We start from the raw sequence: 23,119 nt of genomic DNA, 5'->3' as shown, positions 1-23,119 counted from the left end.
CTACGTTTCCAGGATTATAATAGCCCCCTGACACAATCTTTCCCTTTTAGCCAACAGAACTGGGAAAAATCTACATTCAGATCACGTCCTACCACAGGTAACAAGGTTTCATAAAACATCAAAACTGTACACAGAGTAAAGGCAGAGATACTGGTATCTGTATGTCCTCTTTACTGACGTCTTCAGAGATCCAAAAGAAATTTGAAAAACTGTTGAGTAAAGGCAACAACACTTGGACAATTATGTCTAGACATAGTGGCTAGACTTCAGCATAAAAACCTTTTGCATTCCTTTTAATTACCAAGGAAAAAAGTAAAGATTTCTTTATTTAGTTTCAACATTTCTTAATTATGACCAAGAGAGTGTACTAGCAACCCCAAATGATTCCTTCCTTTTCCCAGATCGTATTCAAAGTCAATCCAGATGTCAACTCCATGTTCTGATGATGTCTCAGTCAGAAGGATCACATACAGAAGGATGCAAGATGACCTCCCCCTGTCAGCAGAAACATGCGATGGTGGAGCTAGAATCAATCCCCATTCTCTCAATTTACATAGCCATAGAAAGAGAAATACAGGGCATTTTAGTCACCAGATGTCACTCAGACTTTTGTTCAACTTGTCAATCAGCTAGGAGCAGGGAATCTTTTCCTCAGAGAGGTAATTAATATCTCTTTTGAAGAAAGCAACCTACCACTTACCTGAGAATATACAGTAAAATGACCATCAGTCAAAAAGTCATCAACTCACTTTCTAACAAATTATAGCCCAGCTTCTAACTTAATTTTCTTGAAAAATTTATTACTAGCATTAGTCAGTATTACTAAGAGACGGCCAGTTTCTTCTAGTGGCAGAGGAAGTGCATGTGTTCTCACATTGCTGAATCCCTCTGGAGCATACAGCCATTTAGAGTATTGTAGGTAGAAATACTTGGGAAATTTGCACAACTGGTTTCACATCTATTAAAGGCACTATATAACTGGAAAGGAATAACCTTTGTTTGAAAGATATCTTTAGTTCCACAAACTCTTATCTCTCAAAGCATGCTGCATACCACAAAGTAAAAGATAATATCATTCAACATTTTGTTTCACTGCTTCTCAAATATCTCAGTAAAATAGCTTTCTTCCTGTTAATCCTCTACAAAAACAAAAGTTTAGTAAGGCCGGAACTGTTCCAGATGCTACAACAAGAGTAATAAAATGAAACAAGGTAACTAACCCTTTACAATAATCCACACAGTATGCATCTCAAACCACATACTTACATGATAAACATGGTATTTCAAATGTGAATTGATTTATAAGTATGAAAGCCATAAGCAAATGTCACAAGTTAACATTTATCCGATTACCACAACAACCTGTTCCTAAAAAAGTCATCTCCTCTTTTCTTGGGGGTGGGAAGGGGAGAAGGGGAATAGAGAAGTAAATTAAAAGAGGAAGAGTGAAAAACTCGAAAACTTGGCTTAGCTATAATGTAGCTTTTGGCCACTGCTTAGTATGGATATTTTCAGTCTCTGAACTTACCCTCTAATCTAACTGTGAAGAAAGTTAATTCAACAGTATGTAGTACCCACCAAATACGGCTGTAAATTTTTTGGGAAGGAGGGTGATGGGGAGGTTGAACATATGGATGCAGTTAAGGTAAAAACAGATGTTTGTTACTTTTCTTTGCAGCAACACTCAGAAACTAAGTCAAAATTGCTTTTTTTTCATGTTTATGTCTGAAAGAACTATAAAATTAAATATGAGGGAGGGCGGGTGGAGGGGGAACTGCAGTGAGCGTCACAGAGAAAGAATGAAACGGTCTCCAGTTTTGAACTCAAATCCTGAAATGAAGGCCCATATAGTTAAAAGGCAAGACATACACCATTTAACTTTAGATTTAAAGACCCTTAAAGAGACTAGCTCAGTTGCTTTCATCATGCCTGCTCAGACACAAAACCCCAAATTGTCTTAAGAGTCTGACAGCACAGCACACCCATGTTAAAATGCACGCCTTGGTCTGAACGCACAACAACCTACAACCTTACTGTGCGCTACGAAGAGGCTACTTTCAGTCAATGTGCCTTGACAGAACTACGCTGAAGTATTTCCAGTTACTTCTCAGATCTGTAAGATTTAATTGCCAAACATTTGAACACCCAGGTGAAATATCATCATGCATTGTAATACACATTCTTTCAGCATATATATTAGGGACAGAAAATGTTTTGGGTTCATCCTCCACCTTTCTACCCAATATTTATGTCCAGAAAATTTTTGGGTTCATCCTCCACCTTTCTACCCAGTATTTATGTCCAGAAAACAGCCCTTGCAAAAATAATTACTTTGGCTCTCTGCCGCTCCTACCTCACTTTTCAATATTCAAAAAGGTTTACACACATGTTCCTCCGTGATTTCTATTGGCTTGAGCGATATGCAATTATGATTACTTGCTTTCCCTTTCCTTCCACCCAGATGTTGCCTTACAGCACCAGAGAACACAGAATATTTGACAGGTTTCCCCTCATACAGTGAAGGTGAATGGCTTAGTGGCCAACTGACTAGCTCCTTTCCCCATGGGATGGTGATTAAAATCAAGCTCTGCTAACAAGTGATCGGAAAACCTCTTCTGATCAGATAGTCACTTATAGTCCTACAGTAAGATTCTTAGTCAAATTCCTCAGGGACTACAGAGACACAGATCACACCAGCCAGAGAACAAGCACGATTCATAACAATTAGATAAAATTGCTGAAAACAGGCTAAAGATTATAGAAGAGAAGCTTTTTGTAGTACCATCTCCCCTTGTTTCATAACAACCCCGTTAGATCAAGATTGTGAAAAATGGACAAAATGCTTTTCTGACACAGGCAATGTATATGCTTGCTGACTGTACACCTGCCCTGGGGACACTGCACTACACTTTACCCAGGGAAAAAATACAGCGCTCAAATGTTAGCATCATAAATTCACACACTCCCATCCGCTGTTTTAAAAATAAAATGAGCAGCCTAATTTCTTCATGCCAACCAGAAAAATCTCTCTCGTTTCAACTTCGCAAATCAACCATTTTATATTGAATCACTTCAATTTTTTGTTTTATCATTGCACTATTCACTTAACGTACTGGTTTAAAGAAAATTGCCTACACTAGCTTTGAAATCTAACAAATGGCAGGGGAAGGAAGGGAGCAAGGAGAGAAGAAAGGCTAAAGAAAAGATACTACAAGATCAAGAGTTACATACTGTTCTCTAGGTATCATTAAACATGCCTGCAAAATGTTTGTAATATACCCTCTGTTAACCAAGCGGAGTGTAAAAGATGCCTGTTGCAGCCCACTAATGCAGTTACTACTTCAACTCAAGTAACACAGGTTTATAGCTTCAGAGCTGAAGCGTGGGCAGAAATACTGTCAACAACCTGCAGAGGGGGACATTATTAGAGTACTCTAGCAAATTGGTATGAATTAAAAGGTGAACAACCTTTGCCTGCTGCGGTGCATTAGGGATATATGTAACAAAACTGAGTATGCCTCATTACCCAAGAAAACAACAAAAAAATGTAGAAATGAAAGCCATCAAATATAAATGAAGCATAGGGTTTTTTTTCTTCCTTCCTTGTAGCGTTCTTGCAAGAAACACATCTGTTGTATAATATTTTTCTTTTTTTCCCCTCTAATTTCAGTTCCTTCTGTCTGCTCAAAATACCATAGTTGTCTGTTTGGAAGTTGGTCACTAGTCTAACCACTTGTTATTTATGAAACCCAAACTGCTATAGATACCTGGAGGAGGGAGGGGTTACCCTACATAGTTGTTTTTTTTTTTCCTCAAAGCTATTTGCGATTCAATATATGAATAATACTTTCTTCTGTTTGCATCACAGAAAAGTGTAGAAGGGAGCACAGCATAGGATACCTTCCACTACACCTTTAAAAACAAAAACAATAACCCAGCTCTTAAACTACATTAAGAAATTTTCTGTGAGAATAAAGAAAAATGAACTCTTTTTGTCCAGACAAATCAGTATGACAATTACATGGCAGTCATTAAAGTAAAACAGGAAGTAATCACAGTTTGTGAGAATACAAATAGATCCCCCTCAGGGCCATGCGAGTTGCTCCAATCTGAATACATTCCAGGCATATTAAACAGAGGCATAGCACGGCCTGGCTGCAATCTCCAGTTCATGCAGCTGTCCGTCTACTGCAGCGTAATCCCAGCTGCCAATCTGAAAGAAACCAGTTAGTCAGACCAGACACAACCAACAGAAACAAATGTCACTCAATAATGTTCAGAGGCACTGGGTTCATGGATAATTTCAAACAGTATCTCTGTCTGGAGCACTGATGTGCTCATTCAAAACACCTAAATCTTTGGCTACTGGAAAGAAGCAGATAAAATACTAGAACTAGAAAAACAGGTCTGGTAGTACTTCAAAGAGACTGACAAACTAAAAGGGTCTAAAAAGAAAGTTAAGATGAATTTAAAGACCTGCAAATAAAACTGGATTCAGTACAAGCAAAACCCTAAGCAGCTCTGGAGCTAGTTTTTTTAAAAATATAACAGTCTCCATTTTATTTGAGCACCACAACCAAAATTGCCTCATGTCTCTCTTCACTGTTGCAGCTGAAGATTTCAAGAGAGCAACTCATTGCTTTCGTTTAAAATCAATAATTATCACAGAGAAAGTAGTGGCACTGCCATGCGCAATACCTTGAAACTTCATCAATTTCTGGCATTATTCATTCACTCCTCTAAACAGCTAAACATAATCTTTAAAACTTGCTACCTTCACACAGTCTACTTGCTACTTAGCTGACTCCAAATTTTCTGATATAAAACTTCTTCCGCTGCAAAAAAGCAATCTGTTCCAATCTGTTAGCATTCCATGGAATTTCTTCAACATTGATGCTATTTCTATTTAGTAAATAAAAAGCTTCATTAAAATAAAACATGTCAATCTGAAGGAGGCTAATACACTGATGTAAAAATCCAACATTTAATGGTCTTTAAACTGTCTTGTGTGATCACCTTTCAGAATCTGTAACAATTGTGAAAAAGAAACAAATAACTCATTTTGCTAAGCTAAGAAATACATTTATTTAAACTAAGTCATAACTACTACCTGCAAGATCAAACTTGCTCTTCTCAAAGTACAGGTACAATATTATCTCAGAGTCTTCTACTTCAATGAATGAACTTTTTGTTATCATTTAATAAAATGTAACATTTAACTGAGACTTGATTTTTGGTCACTGCTTGAGGAAAAGCACCTTCAGCATGACGGCAAGCTTTCTCACTCAAGAAGCAGCTATTGTTCAAATATAACTAATAACTAATATAATACAGTTTGGTGAGTAAATACCACACCACATCTGCAGACACAGTGGGAACATTGATGAGCTAGACACCCTAGGCTGCAATGAGTAAACACAATGAAAACACTCCAAACAAAAATTTTTAGTTTCCCAATTACTGTGAAAGTCAATACAGATATTGTTTGGACTGCATAAAGAGCCTGCAAATAATCGAAGCATGCTTCGATAATGAAAGAATGAAATTTTTGTAGCCTGTTCACTTCCATGTTTGATTCAAGGCTAAATGACTTAGTGTATGATAACTAACTAGTATACCTCATCCTTTCCACATACAGAAGAGAAAAAAAAAAGTTAAAAAAATGGAAACACTTTCTATTCAAAAAAGTTATTTTTGAAGGATTATGAACATCACTTTTTTCCATCCCTTGTTTACCTTTAGATTACTCTTTCTTATTTAATGCTGGCCAACAAATATGTCAGCTATCTGAGACTGACCAGCCAGGCACAAATGAAAATGTAAAGAGCCCAGGGGGTCTCAAGGCCTCTCTGGCTCTGATAGATCCACAAGACAGGTCAAGCAAGAAGAGGTGAGGGAACTGACTGCGCTGAAAATTTCTATCCTTTGAATTTCAATCAGGGGCTGATAAAAAAAGCACTTGGAGCTGAAGAACTAATTTACATGAGTAACCTCCTTCCAAAAAGCTCTACTACTTCCAGCCAAAGCAGTTGTTTGATTCTTACTTTTCTAATCCTTATACATCAGGCATCTCAGTCCTGCTTTAATTAACTCTAAAATATCACTCTTTTTTCCTGCTGAATAGAGAAGCAGAAGCACCAGATAAAATTAGAATCTATTCTGTAATGAAGGACAAAAGAGAACATCCAGGTCAAATATTTTTCTGGATCGAAACCTAGCTGAATACTTTTGTGTCTGTTTCTAAGCGCTGTAGTAAATACCTAAGTTAAGACAAAGGGAAATAAACCCCCATTCATCATGTCAAACTCTGGGCTGAATGGAATCAAAGAAGTGCCACACCTCCCAGATATCACAGTAAACACTTGCTTACGCTCATTTTGCCTGTTTACTCCAACACCACAGATAGGTCACAGTGTGAGTTGAGATGTGAGAATTAATAGGTAAATGATACAAACTGGTGCCAGGAATGGTGCTCCTGTTATTTTAATGCTCCTTTTACCAGAAGAAAATACTTCACCTTTTCGTGGGAGAGTCCCTTTGCCCAGACAAGCTGATTTCATGCAGTAGTGGCACCTGCCCACCCACAACAGCATCGGAGGCCCTGTCTTCATTACGCAATCCTGCTCTGCATACCTTCACAGGACAAGACCTGGGCGCGGGTTTGTTTGCAGTTGACAAGTCCACCTCTCCTTAGCCATGAAATCAGTATGCTTCCTTTAAATATATTCTTCTTAATTCTGGTTCCATATAATGGCATTTTAATATAGATTTGCAGTTAAAACTAGACCAATTCTTAACATTTATTTGGCTTTTCACGCTGTTCCTGTGCTGTACATCAAGCATGCCATTTGTGCAACACACTTCTGGCCAGAAATGACTCAAAGATTGTTTCTACAGTACTTTGAATTTTGCCTGCATGAATTTGTTACTTACTGAATTCAGCACATATAAATTTACTGCTCTGTGACAGCATTTTAGAATCACTTTATCCTACTTTTTAAAACTCATTGCAGCCACAACAAACTGTTGCCCAACCTGCTAAAATCAGACTGATCGTTTTCCCAACTATTTAGTAAATGTTAACTATGCTATAAATACAAATTGTGTTTATACTTTGTGAAAGATTCACTGTTGTCAGAGTTCTCCAGCTGAGTTAGAGCTGAAATACGCTATTAACTCCCACCATGAACACAGCTAAAAGAGAGGCCAAAAATGCTTTCTCTGGGATAAGATATCAGATCTGCTACTGCTGTCATGAAACTGGGGTCATGTAAACTAAACATCCTTGTAACTTCTTTTGGAAAGCACAGAAGTCTCTCAAACTGTAAATATTTAAAAATAAAATTAGACTTGTAAGAGATAGGTCTAAGATGCATAAAACTTACCCAAAGATATTATTCTCGGGCAACATTTAAAAGCTATTATCCATAAAATAATTTATCCCATATGCCTTAAAACTGAAAATAAAAGAATTTTTTCCTCTTCTTATATAATCAGAAGTGGCACATTCAAATAACATACCAAATGCTATGTCCAAGCTGATTCTTCACAATTTTTGAAACTCCTCATTTCATATGGAAATAAAGTATCTACAGTAGAAAGAAAGGTGCCGATAGAATGGAGAAAGCTGTACTTCCTAATGTTAAACAGACTACCTTCATGTAAAAAAAGGCACCTTCTCTTCAAAGGAAGAAATATGAAACAACTGAATCATCGAAGGCTAAAAGCAAATCACTTAAAGAAAGTATGTGGGGTATTAATTGGATGGGACTTATTCTCATCTTTTTCGAACTATCATTGCTAATTTAAAAATCACCAGTCTTCCTTAATTGCTGCCTCCAAAGATCATATCAGATGATATTTTAAAAATTATTTAAAGAATATGGTTAGGTGCTTTTTGATAAGCATGGTACAAAAGTATGCTTCCTGAGGTTCCGGGGTTCCTGTAGTAAATCAATGACGTATTCTCCAAGTAGTATTTTGCCTTCCCACTATTAACTTCATCTCTTTTCTTTACGCTTATCCAGTGTTTATGCTAGCTACATAGGGGTATCAGTGGAGAAATGGACTTTTAATTAGGAACTCCAAGTGCAGCCCAGATTCAGGATCATCCTTTGCTACACTATGCCAGAGACAAGAGGAATTTCTATTCTTCTGACCAAGACACTAATGGAATACCCACAAATCAGTCCAAGATACAAATTATTTTCTATGGATTGTGCTTCACCTCTTAATCAGTTGCTTGTCTGAATGGCTTAGATCTAATTCTACTACTTTTTTTTTCCCCATTCTTGGACAGCTATTGCAAAAAGAGAGCAGAATTTGCGATAAGAAGGTGCTGTGAATTCTCTCCAGAACGGTTGGATGACATTTATCTGTGCTACTGTGACTCCTTGCCTCTTCCATACAGGCAACAAAAAAGCCCTTCCACAGCAGATTTTGTGATTGGGAGTTCCACAGACCAAAACGTGGTGTTCAAGAATGAGTCAAGAGAAGGTAGTCATATAGCATACCTCTGCTGGCAAATACCGTATTTTCCACCAGAAAGAGATGTGGTATTTACTGCTTGTCAACTGAACAGCAACTTGCCTCTGCAGTTGTAACCTCCTTCAGCAAGATACACAAGTACAAGGATCAGAGTCAATGACAATGCTGCTAAAATGGCTCAAGGAGAAAAGAAGAGGATGAAGGAACGGCCTCTGCAGGGAGGGGTAGTGCACAGCTATGCCAGCAGACACAACGGATCTCTTGCCTTGCTTCTCCTGGTTGCAGTTCCCTTCCCCCACCGGCTGCGACTCAAACCCTTCTCTCTTGATCTACTCCCCTCCCCCTGAGATTCGCCTTTGAATTATGCAAGCTTTGCACTCCCCAGGGTTTATCTGCCAAAAGGTAGCATGTGGCCCATGGTTTGCATTTTAGTTTAAAATTTTCTATTATAGCAGTCAGATCCTTTCAAAATACTTTACTTCCTTTATTCCCATAGGCAGAAAGAATGGCAGAAAAAAATTGTTCACAGCAGTATGAGAGGATGTAAAAGTTCTACATTTTCAGTTTAAAAAAAAGAAAGGTGGAATATGGTTTTAATCAAGTAGTTTTCCTTCCTAGACGAGTGCTTCCTTCTTGTAATATATATAACCTGACTGCCTATAAAAATAAAGGTGCCAGTTGGAGCCATTTAGGAGACCTAAGGAAATTCTGCATTAACCTAAACTCCTCCACTCCTCAGTTCCTTCCACTATTATTCTGTGTGTGGCCTCTCCTGACGAGTTAAGTCACCAATATCCATACATTTATCTGTGAAGATACTTCAGAAACACATGCATCACAGGCTTCTCATTACTGATGTGGTCCAGGCTTAGCATAGACTATCTACGTGGAGAAACTGCCATAGTTTAAGCACATGCTATTATTTCCATATGATACCTAAAAGCCTGAGTAACTTGCAACTCTCAGAGTATAATGAAACTTCTCCTTGTTTTAGGTTTGCAAATAAAAATATATTTTCTGCTACAACTGTCAAGATTTAAAGACCCAAACCTTGAACTTTATCGAGAGGAGAAAGCCAAAAGCATCCTTCTTGAAACCAAGAAATCCAGAATAAAATTTCCGGTTTAACAGTTGCCTAATAAACAGATACTAAATCTGAGGTGTCGTGCCTGCCTAAAAATGCTGTTAATTGTCCAGATCAGAAAGTCATTTGGCCTCTAACCAGGAATTTGGTGGAGAAAACAAGAAATATTTTCTGGCAAGCTGACTGAAGGAGAAAAATAAATGCTGATTGAAGCTGCGCGGCAGTACAGAACGTTAGCACGGGTCCTCAGGGAGATGGATTAGTAAGCAGGAAGAAGGTGAGGCTGTCAAAGGTGCATGATAAATTCATTTAGCACATAGATATAGAATGATTATGCACATAGATATACACACAAACAGATTTTTTATTACTTTCATCTTTACTAATAAGTAAAAATGGAATAACTCACCATTGGTGATGAGTCATTAAATCTCTGCACTGTCAATATCATATCAGAGCTGATCACATGTACCATTTCAAATCACATAAACCCATTTACATAATAAAAAGATATGCTTTACAAAATACGTGTAAATAGCAAGGGACACCTAACTAAACAGGAATCTTTCTACTGTTTTACTGACCTGCTTAAAAATACTAAATAAAAATATTCCATTGGACCAATCTTCAAGTAACTCAGAACGAAAGTGCTACAAGATACCATCCATTCTGCTGCCTGCATTCATCAGCATGTATTTTTGACAGCACCAGTCGTGTTTCAAAATTCTGCTGCTGCTAAGCTACTCCATTATTATGAACTCAACAACACTGCTATTCTCCCTCGCTTGTTTTCATTTTATACGCCACTCAGTTCAGGCAGCATAGAACAACTCCAAAATAAGAAACATTGTAGTAAAGTACAATAAAAACATGACAAATTCAAAAGATTTGGTAACAAACTATATTAATATATTTATAGAAGTACAAAGTGAATGCCTCCCTAACTGAGATGATCCACACTTCCAGACAGATTTGTAACTTCCCTGGTCTTAAATTACTTTTTTTCAGGCTACGACACAAGTAGAACAGATCACAGTTAAACTAATAGAACTGTTTTACAAAAATTAAAAACTACATAAAAATGGTGTGTGGCAGACCGCTATTTTGATTAGTATTACTTCAATTATTAGTTTCATAAATGATAGTTCAATGACGGTTCATTTAATACCAAAATTAAGAACAAATTACACACAACGCCCAGTCTATTTTTCAGCTCACACTTAAACCTGGCACTTCAAGAGTCTAATAAATACTCTTACAAGGTAAGAATATTTCCTTGTCAGTGTACAGTGGACAAACATTATCAATGAAATGAAAACATGACAGGGTGAACATCTAGTACCCTTGAGTCAATTACTGTTTCAAACCCAGGTGATGACATATTTTCTTAAAAGCCAAGTGTTCCAGTATCTTTTTCCTTAGCTCAATTAAATGTATTTATGTGCAACATCTATATTTTAGCTCAAAGTGGACCAAGATGCGGTCTGCAGACTGACAGCAACCCACATAATTATGACATCCAGCCATCACTTTTGGTACTTAAGCCAGTCCTTGCGTACCCCTACATGCCCTGCATACCCCCCCAAGCCTTTCCACTGCACCCACAAGCCAGCTACAACCCACAGTGTTGCTATGGTGCGGCTTTCTCTACAGAGGCTGTCAAGGTGCCCCAAACAGTCAGATGGCCAGTACGTACAGAGAAAACAGTATTCTTTAAAATAATAATTGTTTACTTCTCAGACCTTCTTTCAATAAGCAATAAATAACAAAAACTTCCATTAGGATTAGCCTAGAATTCTACAGTGAACTTCAAAGCTAGTATTTGTAAGCAGAAAGGTCTTCATTCTTGTTTTCATTCAGTTCATGCATATATTCCCTGTTGATATACATCTAGCCACCCTTTTAAATAAAACTGTTGATAGCATTCACATTACTTTGTTCTCAGGGACTCAGAATATTTTATAACAAAATACCAGTTACATTTATTCTGTAATTAATATACTTGAAGCTATATTTGATACCAATGTATTGTCTGAACAGAGGACGTAAACCCGATCAAAAATCTGTTTTAATCACCCACCCTACCCTGCCCTTTTTTTTTTTTCCAACAGCTGTTTAGATAGAGGAGGGAGGAGTCTTTAAGTCCACAATATCCTCAGGGATACTTTAGCAAATAGATTTTTCTGAATGGTGCTGAGTCTGAGTGAGACTACTGATCTTTCCAATGTTTAAATATTTACTTTTGCATATGAAAAATACAGGACAAGTTATTATTAATTTGCTAGCAAGCCAAATACAAATAACGGAAGTTACAAAACTATGGTGTTTGATGTGTACTACATACGCAGGATTGCATTAAAAGAGAACTGTTGAAACTGTAGAAGTAAATTCAAAAGTGCAAGCCAAATCAAGGTTGCTCACTGTCTTCTGCCATTAAGATCCAGTATTAGTGAACAAAATGATTGCCCTCAGCAACTGAAGCAATCCTTGAACATTTGTTTTTATATTGGCATCCAGTTTGTGCTGAATCCAGGTGCACGAAGTTTAAGAACAACTTGCACGCTTGTTCCCTTAATTTTGCATGCTGTGATGACTGGTTCAGGCACCTTGCATTTGACTGGCCTGGAGCCAAACCACAAGAGAATGCAAAGATTTGAACATTCGCCGGTAGCCTTGAACAATGTGGAGTCCTTACACTTTCAACACTGCAGTGGTTAACAACGATTTTCCTTTCCTATATTTAAAGTACAAACTTACCTCTCTCAATACGGAATCCGTTATTGAGCTTAAATTAACAGCTCCTTCATAAGTCAAATAGTAGAATACATTCAGGGACCTAACAGCCTCTGGCCCTTGCTGTTTGTAGCCAAAAATCAGATCAATCCACTGGTGAAGCTGGCAGGAAACAAACTCACTTTCTAATGCCTGTGAAAAAACCACACACAAAATATATAAACTTGAGTTTGACAGACAGAAGCATTTTTTTAATAGCGTACAAAATCATCTTAACAAGTCTAAATACAGAATTGATAACAGTATTTTAGACATCCTATCCAAAAAAAAGGTGGGCCCTGTGATAGATGCCAGTCTCATGCCCTATTTGCTGCTGACCAGAGGACCTTGCTTTTTAAACTATAATAGTGGGAATAAGAAGAAAAGCAGTAAGTGGAAGGCACTTATGCATTTATGGACAGCCAGGCTATGTTTTTACGAACTCTCAAGATGAAATTGTGCTTTTCTGCACAGTGAACAATAACAGCATGATAATCTGATTCTGACAGACAGAGAGAAGATTGATAGACTTGGGGAAACTGAACTAACTAGGGATGTTAGGATACAAATTATTTAACATGCTGGAATATCAACTTGCTATTACTTTTATGCATTTCTTGTATATCTCTCTTACACAAATCTATACAGAAACAGTACTATGCTGAATGAATAAGCCACTTTTCTGAAGATGTTATCCAGCTACAACCCAATCCGCTAGACAAAAGCATCCAAACAATAATGAATCTCTCCATAATGGTATTAGATACAGCACAAATACATTAAAAGATAACTTAAAAATCACTGTCATCTAAAGAGTTAATTCATCTCGATTAAATCACTAGCAGGATTTTTCTCTGTTTCATACAGAGGAGTCAATATACGTCTTATTTGAATGAGCAAATGAAACAACGTAAAAAAGTCTGATATTCTCTTCATCTAATGAAACAAATGGCATTTTCCTTGTAAAGGAAATTCCTAATTTTGAGCAGAGGAAGTTAAAATTAATCTGAAAACCAAGGAAATCACTCTGCAATTTGCACACAAAAATGATGGGTTTGTTTCATTAACCGATGCCTGAAAACAACATTTAAATTGACACATAAAAACAGCAATTGTCTCAATTTGTGTGGTGCACTCCACACAAAAGCCCTAAATATGTTCAAATTAGAGCAAGCTGCTTGATTGTCACTGCAGTCTCATGTCATATTAATGCATGACAAACATTAAACCATACACTTAAATGGCAATTTATATCATTTAAATGTTTACTGCCACACCAGATCATCACTCATTTAAATGTGACTTTCTGACAGCTAATTTCAGTTAATTTTCCTCGATTCACTTAATTAGAACTTTCAATCAAGAAAAGACCTGTACATATCTTCAACATCATATCATTCTTTTTTTTATTATTATTTTTATTAGGATTCCCAGCTACTGAATTGCTGAAAGCATTTTTTAAAATGAATTACCACACAGTATAGTATCTCTTTGGATGATCATATGGAAATACCTTACTACATACTTGCTTAGACAGGATTTTTTCTTTCTTACTTTTTTCTTTTTTTTTTTAAATTAAAAAAACCCCAACATTTAGACACAGACACGCAATTAAAACTATAAAAAAACACAAGCGGGCCAATTAAAAATTAATGATTTCAAAATTGTTTAATAAGATAAAACCAGTCAGGAGTCTCATGAGTGTCCATAATACTACAATGTGCAGCCATAAAATTCTACAGGGCTCAGCAAATGACAATGATAGGAATTAATTTTCTTGCTATCCTGCTAAAAAAAAATTAACCCTAGAATATACTTACTGTTATCAAAATAACTATGTCAGGAAAAACAGCATTAAGAACTTGTGATTTTTTTTTAATGTATATATATATATTTAGTATGTGCAGAGGTTGTTCATATTTTCCTTTTCTTCAAAAGCTAGATTTTTAATGGGTCATATTACCCTCACAAAGCATTTGGACATGAATAACTAAAGGAATATCACTCTGCAAACTCCTCAGATTAACAGATATATAAATCTGACTTTTTCTTAAAAAAGCAAAACTAAAACACACTCTTTGCCTTTTCATGGAATGGTTGGGAGCCATGCTGAATTTACTTCTCTTTTTCAAGTTTAAAATGATTTTACACTTGTAATTTATATAGATTCAAAAGTAGATAATTTTCTTTTAATTTTTTCCACGTTAGGCCATTTTAAATCTTCTTTCTTATTTGCCAAATCAGAAATAAAAGGGCTAAATGAAAAATGACTACAGTCCGCATCAATACCCAGGACCCTGAAGGACAGACCAAACATAGCACACAAATTCAAAGGCTAAATAAGCTTGCCTGTCATTTCAGGTTCACAGTTAAGCTCTTGGTTGGAGGGAAGTGCTTATGCTATGACACAATCAATGGAGGAACAATAGTTAACAGTCTGTATAATGATTAAAAAATAAAGTAGACTTTAAAGGAAAACAACAATCTACCAGTACGTGTGATGCACTTTATAGCCACACAGGTACGTATTATTTAAGTATGGGTACTCCTTAAAAAAAAAAATCTGAGAAGTGAAGAAGTTCCAATTTGCATAACTATCCAGTTTTAAAAAGGCTTTTTTTAAAAAAATGTTACAGTTAGCATTTACCTCTTGCAAAACTAAACCAAGGGTATAGATGGCTAAGCATTTAGGATTACTTAAGCATCTAGGACAGCCAGTGCTCATTAAGGCTCAAGTTAAATACGGCATGCAGCGATGGGATACTAACGTCCTTCCCATGCTGCTCTTAAAGCAAACCAATCAATTGTTAGCGCTCCCACAGCAGACCAAGTACATCATTTACTGCGTGCTCTGAGGAAAATGTGCAAAACAAGAAAATCCTCTAAAATGTCCAGCATAATACAGTAATATTCAATCCTACTGAGTTATTGTAAAATAAATCAGTGACTAATGCCCAATTGTTAAAGGATCAAACAAGACCATGAAAAGACCGTCACATGAAGCCACACACAAATTGTCAATTCTGTCCACAGGGACTCATATTAACTTTGACAAACTGTCTTGGGGCTGATATCTGTTTCTTTAATGAGATCTATTAGGCAGAGACTAAAACACTTGAGATATGCTAAGAAGTACAGTATACAGATGTCAAACACAAACACCTATTAGTAACTTTCATTTCTCCGTTCCCAAGGTAGAAACACTTCAGACACATCAACAAATTGAAGCTTTGATCTTACAAGGAAATTTTAGTTTATTCATAAATATTTTTCAAATGCACAATCTGATGTCACTAAATATGTGCAATCAAAACTACTTCTTCATGAGTGACTCTGAAATGCATTATCTTATGTGCATCTTTTCCTGCCCCGTTTTCTGAAAGGAATGAATGGAGAATAATTTCCCGCTAGCAGCCGAAGACTAAGATCAGTCTAATACTGATACAAATGATTTGGTAAAACATGGTCAGAACGACAAAAACATAAAACTAGCACGTTAGGAAAGATTTTTCCTTTTTCCAGTATAAATACTCTAACCATTTATTATGATATATTTTCCCAAACAATATTATACCCTTGGAATCAAGAGTTGCATCTTTAAAGGGACTACTATTGGCTTTTGCCCTCTACTTTTCTTTCTGGTTTAGATTATGTAATGACATATAGCATACGAAATGATGTCTATTAAAAATGAATATATACTGTGCTTGAGATTGGGATGTTCCAATGCTGAAATTAGATGAAAAGATTAACTGTATTTCTTTTCACCAACATAGATATTTATTCATAATCAAGCTATTCAGAAATAGACCACAGACTTGCTTGCCTTATTCCTATGCTGATTAAAGCAAAGTAATCTTGAAGCACAGCATAAACCATGCATGTAACTCTTATTTGAAAGACAGAAAAGAAGTCCAACCTATACAAAATGTGTTTTATATAGTTAAAATGAAAGTAGAAACTTTGATGAGAAACCAAAACTGCTACTCATACATGAATAATCTTTCCTATTCACTCAATTAAAAAAAAAACCAAACAAAAACCAGAAACCCCAGGAATATACTACATCAGCAAGTAAGAAATTACAAATCTCAAGTACAAATAATTGCCTATTACCTTTAATGGGCTAAATATTTTAATTCCTCTTTGAAGTAAGGAATTCCTTTGAAACACTTAAAATAATTGAGTCTGGTTTTTTACGTTCCATTTGAAAAATATTTATGTATGAACAGAAAAGCATGGATTAGGATTTCACACATTTTTAGCACAAACACAATTTTGATGTAAAAAATACTCTTCTTGAACACGACAAAGCACCCTCATAACTGCAGTACCAGGTAACTCCTTTAAACTAAGTGCATATTCTGGCTTGGAATTATGTGCGTGCACGTACATTTAAAAAAAAACCCCAAGACCAACAAAACCAAACAACTGGAATTATGTTTGCATGTGCAGGCTTTCAGACACAAGTTGGTAATGCTGCCTTAACATTGATATATGACCTTTGTAAGTTACAATGAAGAAGGCTGGGTTTTTCAGCCTAATTAGAACTGTTTCAAATTTTCCTGCTAAATATATGATAGAAAGTCCTTTCAACTTTTTTTTTTTATTCTAGAGTTTCTTTCCATGTCAACCTTGTTCCAATCAAAATATGTTTTGAATTAAATTATTTTGATTCAATATGTGGATCACATTTCACTTCTAAGATTTAAAGTCCAAAAAGGAAAAGTTTAAACTGTTCAAACAAAGCAAAAGCAGCCACTTTGCGGAAAGCTATTCACATTTACCAAGACTGACAAATTGTTTGTGTGCACCATTAGGTCTAGTTTCTGCAATAGTTGCCAGATTTCCTGTCCTCCTAATAACATATTAACTCTTGAAGTGCTGGCTTTATCTTTTGAGGTTTCTGAGTAACCACTAGTATTTAAAAGTATATTCAAACACACTTTCACCGGCAACACTATTTGATCACATGGGTAGACATCTGAGAAAAAAAAAAGTATAAAAAGCTATTTGAAAGATATTGAACTCAAGCCTGCCTTGAAGATATCAGGAGGAGGAGGAGGAAGAGGACAGCAGCCATACTAAGGAGAAAACTCCGAGTTCTGCATGAGGTAATACAAATTTCAAAAGGATGAAACAGACATCAAAACTGTTTACATGATTGGTGGTTTCTAACTTGCTAAATAACAGTTCCAAGCAAATGCATATAGTTTTATTTACTGTATTTTGCAATTTGTTTTAAACATGAAATACTTCAGAAAGTGAGCAATTACTTTACAGCTTACGTTATAAGAACTATCTGATTTTTCCTTTTTTGTGTGTGTGTTCCAGAAGTGCACTGCCAATGTATTCTTCATTACTGTTATAACCAAAGTTAGCATTTTACTTTATTTCTCTACTTGGTTACCAATACCAGGACAAAATAGAAAAAGAACTCTGGAAAATATAATCTTAATAAAAAGATTTAACTCAGATGCTTTACTGGAGACGACTGATCTTACAGAACAAAGGATATCAACAATCTGAAAAGAAGCTCAGACATAGGAGATCTCTGGAAGATAAACTTCCCTTCCTCTGCTCCTTCTACTTCTCTGTATTTAACAGTAAGGTACTAAGTAATGACAAAAGAAAAAGTTTATGTAATAGTGTAACTGAATGAAACAGAATTTTGTGGCAAGGTATATTCTGCATAAGCAGCACGTAAACAAAGAAAATATTTTGCAATCTAATGACTCAAACTCCTATCTGAATGTATGTAATTATTACCAAAGTAAGAGTGAATTAGTAGGATGTTTAGCTAAAAATCTCGAGCACTTTTGCATCTTTTGGTGGTTTCTGTATTCAGTCTACAACCATTATTTTGTAGTTTAAATGGACAAGTCAGCTGTTATTTATTTTATAAAATGAAAGCTACATTTCCTTCGAAATTTGGCTTTAATCTCAACTGAAATGTCTATCATTAGGTGCCAGGAATAAAAGATTTAGATGAATAGGAAAACTTGCCGTGGAGCGTTCTTAGCTACTCTTTCCATAAAGGGCACTGATCACCCTTAAAAAAATATTTCTTAGTATATCCATGATAATCTGCAAATTTGAGAGCAATATTTTAAGTCCAAATTGCTACCATTTACCATGAACAGTATATAGATAAACAGACCAAATGTTGCATTTCTGTTGTTAAGTTTCAAAGTTTAGACATCTACCTTAGGTGCCAACAATGAAAACATTTACACAGATGTTTATGTTTACTCTTGTGAGCAATTCCACAGCCTTCATAGTAGAACAACTTAGAAGAAGTAAAGCATCGTGGCTTGCAGGAGCTCCAAAGTCACGCGTTAGAAGAAGACACAAGCATATGGCCGTTAGAACATTTGGAGAGCTAGACTTAAAAACGCAAACTTCCAAAGATGACACTATAGTGTAGAGAAACTGAAAACAGGTTAAATAAAGCCAACGCAGGTCCCAAAGCAGTGTAGTTACAATGTCACACACTGAACAAGGGCCGATTTGCCCACAGTGCGTGTAATTGGTATATCCTTTTCCTTGAGCATGCACACTGGTACTCAACAGTTAATGAACTATAAATTCACGTGTTGGCTTACCTCACTTGTTCACATATTCCACCAGTCATGGTTGTGACAACACTAACTTCCCCATTGAAAAAGAGCGGACAAAACCTGTCTCAACCAACTGGCTCCATAAACCAACAGATGCTTTTCAAAAGGCATACCAAGAATGGTCCCTTCCTAATTGTTTGATTTCTTCTCAGCCAGAGGTAGAAAAGATACAGAAGAATTGCGATAGGAACAAAAAATGATCAGGAGGTCTTTATTAAATTCCCCTACATGAAAAATAATATACAAAAGCCATAATTAATTAGTTGTGGAATCACACAAATGGCTGTCATTATTCACAACTGTGATAATACTGAAGTATGTGGCTTGCATTTGTCCTTCCCCAGTGACACACAGAAAATCTAACCACGACTGGTTAGACCATAACCATTTATTATTACAAATATGACTAAAAGCAAGTATTTATAACACCAGGAGGTGTTGCTGATTTCTCCACCATTTCTATCTCCCCCCACCCCACCCCTGCATTTTTTGTCCACATGTAAAATGTCTGCTACGTTGTTAGAGGATTCTCTCCTCTAGAAGAGTCAGCAGCATCCCGAGGCCAAGACAGTGAATGAAAATCCCTTTTAAAAACCCTCACACACAGCACCAAAAGGAGGCAGGAAGCTCCCTCCTCCCTGAAATTCAGCAATTCCTCTCCCAGTTCCTCCAGCACTTGTTTGCATGAAGACTGACAGCCTGGATCTGGAACCTATTACCCATGGAAGCACAAGCTGTTAACCACACAGCTGACAGTTGGCTCAGTCAAATTAGTTTAAATGAAGTTTTGTATTAAAAAAACCCACCTAAACACCAAAATCCCACAAGATATGACCATATTTTACAATGCAGTGTTGTGTACTGATGGAGCTGACTGAGCTGGCAGTGAAGCTGTGCAATTGTGTCAGCATCCCGTCCTGCCAAGCTAACATACCCTTCCTCTCAGAAGGTTAATGCAGGTATACTGCTTCTAACGCTTCAGCTAACTTGCATACTTCTAGCCGAGGGACTTCTGCATGGCATCTCCTTGAGCCTTGTCAACACGATCACAGTTGCTTCCGAATGTCAAGTATTAGCCAAAGACAAACTGAAAGGTCAGAGTACTACACACTTCCGAAAGGGCATTTGTCATAGTAAACAGTGATTCACCTTTTAATGTTACAGATTCTTTCCCATTAAGAGAGAGGTGCAAAACACACCCTACAAAACCTTAAACCATGTACAATTTGCTCGCCTTTGAGGTTGAACAAGTTTTTTCACTGAAGCTAGAAACAGGCCAAACTCTTAAAATTCAGGAAAGCGTTATGATTAGAGTACACTTACCCAGTGGTGGGGTTTTAGCTTACTTATTACTAAATGAATACATAGCTAGCATAACTGTAATGTAATATATGGTGAAACTTAGTGGATGCAGTGAAGGTCATGAAGTTTTAGAAAACGTCTGAAACATGAACTGAACTTGCATGATCAAAATGCAAAAAACCCATTTATGTGAACACAGACAAAACTACACTTGAAACAGCTTTCATGTTAAGTATTAGGCTGGGTACTACCATCCCATTTAATCCTCAAATTAAAGTTTAAGCCTACGCATACTGTCTGGTTAATGACAGCACAATACACTTCAAACTGGGAGAAACTAGTGATTTTTTAAAATGTATTTTACATCTAAACTGCTCGTACATTTCTTCCTTCTGATTTACTCTGTAAGCCCTAAAAGTCAACTGTTGCTTTATTTTTGCACTCTGTTTCAACAGCTTGCAGCATTTATACTGTGCTTTGATGTGTCAGTTGTATATGCAATTCACAAGAACTGTGATGATCAACAAGTATTAGTATGCATGTAACAGGAGACAGAAATGGTTGCAAACACATGGTCTTCAAATCACTGCAAACAGCACAAGCAAACATCTTAGAAGAGTTGTAGAGACTAATCTAATTTGTCTTTGAAGCCAGTTCTGGGAAAAAAATATTCTAGAAAAATTTGTTTAAGATTAGGAAGTGGTATGACAAAAGGTCAAGGAATTTAAAATTTAAAACACAGTTTAGACACAAGTCATGCAGACAAGTCATTTGAATCTTGTCATTTGACTTGTCTGCTAATTCACAGAATAGGAAGCATTCAAGAGCTTTTGGAGAACAGAACACAAGATTTACAAAGGCAATTAGGGTACCACATCCGAATAAATCAAACAGTTACAAAAATAGGAAACAGCACTATACCATCATGTGGCACAAATGTGTAACCCACTCTGGGGCTAACACACATAGATAAGCACGGGATTTGCTTCCTTGTGATGATTATGAACAGCGAAGCCCTGATCTTTTATAAAGACATCCTGGGTGGTTGCTTAGGACGACAATACAAGGTATGTTTGGCAAGGACACCAGACTCCTTAAAGTTGGCATTTAACTGGAATGACACAGGAGAATAATTACTTGACTTTAACAATGACAGAGAAAGGGAGAATTTGTGCATCAAGGACATTATCAGCTTCTACATCCAGCATTTAAGAAAAAAAATCAGATTTCTGGAAGATACCATTTGGAAAATGAAACACTCTTTGCAAACTTCCCCAAACACAGCAGGTTCTTTTGTTCTGGCATATTTGCTAAGCAAGGTACCAGGAAGTCTGGATCCAGAAGAACTGGTGCTCAGGGTGGCTCACCTTCTATCAAATACCCTAGGACAAGCACTTCCACTGTCTCCTGATTAAGGAGGACACACAGTCTTGACTGTTTGTGATGCCCTATCTCAGGGGATCCCCTGGGCTGCCTCCAGCTACCTGGGAGTAGTTTGGCTAGTGCTGGAATTTGTAACAGAACAAAGAGCTCTTAGGAGTCAGGTTCAATGCTCGAAAGAAATCAAGCTGAAAATGGATTATATTTGTAAATTACTTCTTAAAGTGTCCAACCTTAGAAAACGCAAAATCTCTCTTTTTTATTCTAATTTCATCATGCATTGCATGTTGAGTTTCAACTAGTTTTGCTCATAATGCTTTCTCGTAGATAGTTTAATTTCTTCTAAATGTTATTCCCTTCTTTCACCTAAACTGCTTCACATTTCCACTATGACAGCTGTACACAGAAAGACAAGTGATATATTGAGTATATTGAGCATGCTCAGGAAATCAAGGCATAAACACCTCCAAGTGCAACAGACATTCTGTAGCCGGTTGAGAGCAAACTTTTCATAACCTTTATATTACTCTGCCATGAACCGTGTTAGTGGGAAGGCCGTAGGAGATGAATACTGTTAACATTTAGAGGTTATATGCTGAAAAAGCATATGGTCGGTTATTAACATTTTAATGAATTAAATTTTTCCAGTTCTAAGCTAAATAAGATGCTAGAAAAACCCTAGAATTTTCCCTTATATCAACAACATAATTTTTTTCTTCACAGAAGATGGCCTAAAAACCACCAACACTTAGAAATAAAAAAAAAATATACTGCAATAAAAGTGTATTTAACTCCCATCTTGCAAATAATCATTTAATTCAGAGGCCGAACTCCCAGAGACAGCTCTTGCTCTTTACAGGGCAAACAAGCAACCGACTATCTGTGACATTACTTCCCAGTACGGAAAAAGAACAAGTTTAAAAAAACCACAAAACCCAGAAAACAACACAATGCTACACAGTGTTTTCAAGTAGCAACAACCAAATTACAAGGTTTTAATCAACTAACATTCTAATAAAACTACCTAGTCTGACGGAGGGTAACGCTAATAGATGAATTTTTAAAAATAAAATCCCATACCTGTGGCCCGCAAGCTTTCTTCCCCGGAGTAAGAGAAGCACAAGGATACTATCAAGTCCTTGCCTCAAAGTCAGGGCTGTTCAGAACCGTAAGGGACTGATCGTACCCGGGAAAGCTGAAGGTCCCCATAGCTCCTCACCATCACAACCACTACCCAACAGCGCGGTTACTGCAAGCGGTTTAGATACCTAGTCCAATGTCTATAACCTAAGCCTGAAGTTCACCTCTCGGCAGAGCACGAGGGAATTTAACACTGCTTTTCAAAAGTCTGGGAAGTCTGTTATTTCCAGTTCTACCCTTTCGTTTGGAGGACAAGCCGCTTCTTTTTCTTTATGCCAGGCATATGCCAAATAGCACAGAAACCTTTTTGTGGTATTTGGAACGAAAAACCAGG

The 23,119-nt window shown here is 36.7% G+C and overlaps 1 protein-coding gene across 1 annotated transcript in view; it reads right to left on the bottom strand.

Annotated features, from left to right (window-relative positions):
• Positions 1-23,119, bottom strand: part of LRBA (LPS responsive beige-like anchor protein) — a 423,640-nt gene that overhangs the window by 47,706 nt on the left and 352,815 nt on the right. Inside the window, exon 47 of the mRNA XM_009280244.2 lies at positions 12,329-12,496. Coding sequence (XP_009278519.1) covers positions 12,329-12,496 — 168 coding nt within the window. The remainder of the gene's footprint in view (positions 1-12,328; positions 12,497-23,119) is intronic.

Source organism: Aptenodytes forsteri, unplaced genomic scaffold (genome assembly GCF_000699145.1).
Source record: "Aptenodytes forsteri isolate BGI_AS27 unplaced genomic scaffold, ASM69914v1 Scaffold227, whole genome shotgun sequence".
NCBI classification, from domain to species: Eukaryota; Metazoa; Chordata; class Aves; order Sphenisciformes; family Spheniscidae; genus Aptenodytes; species Aptenodytes forsteri.
Note: the sequence above shows the minus strand (reverse complement) of the source record. Positions and strands in the feature narration are given on the sequence as shown.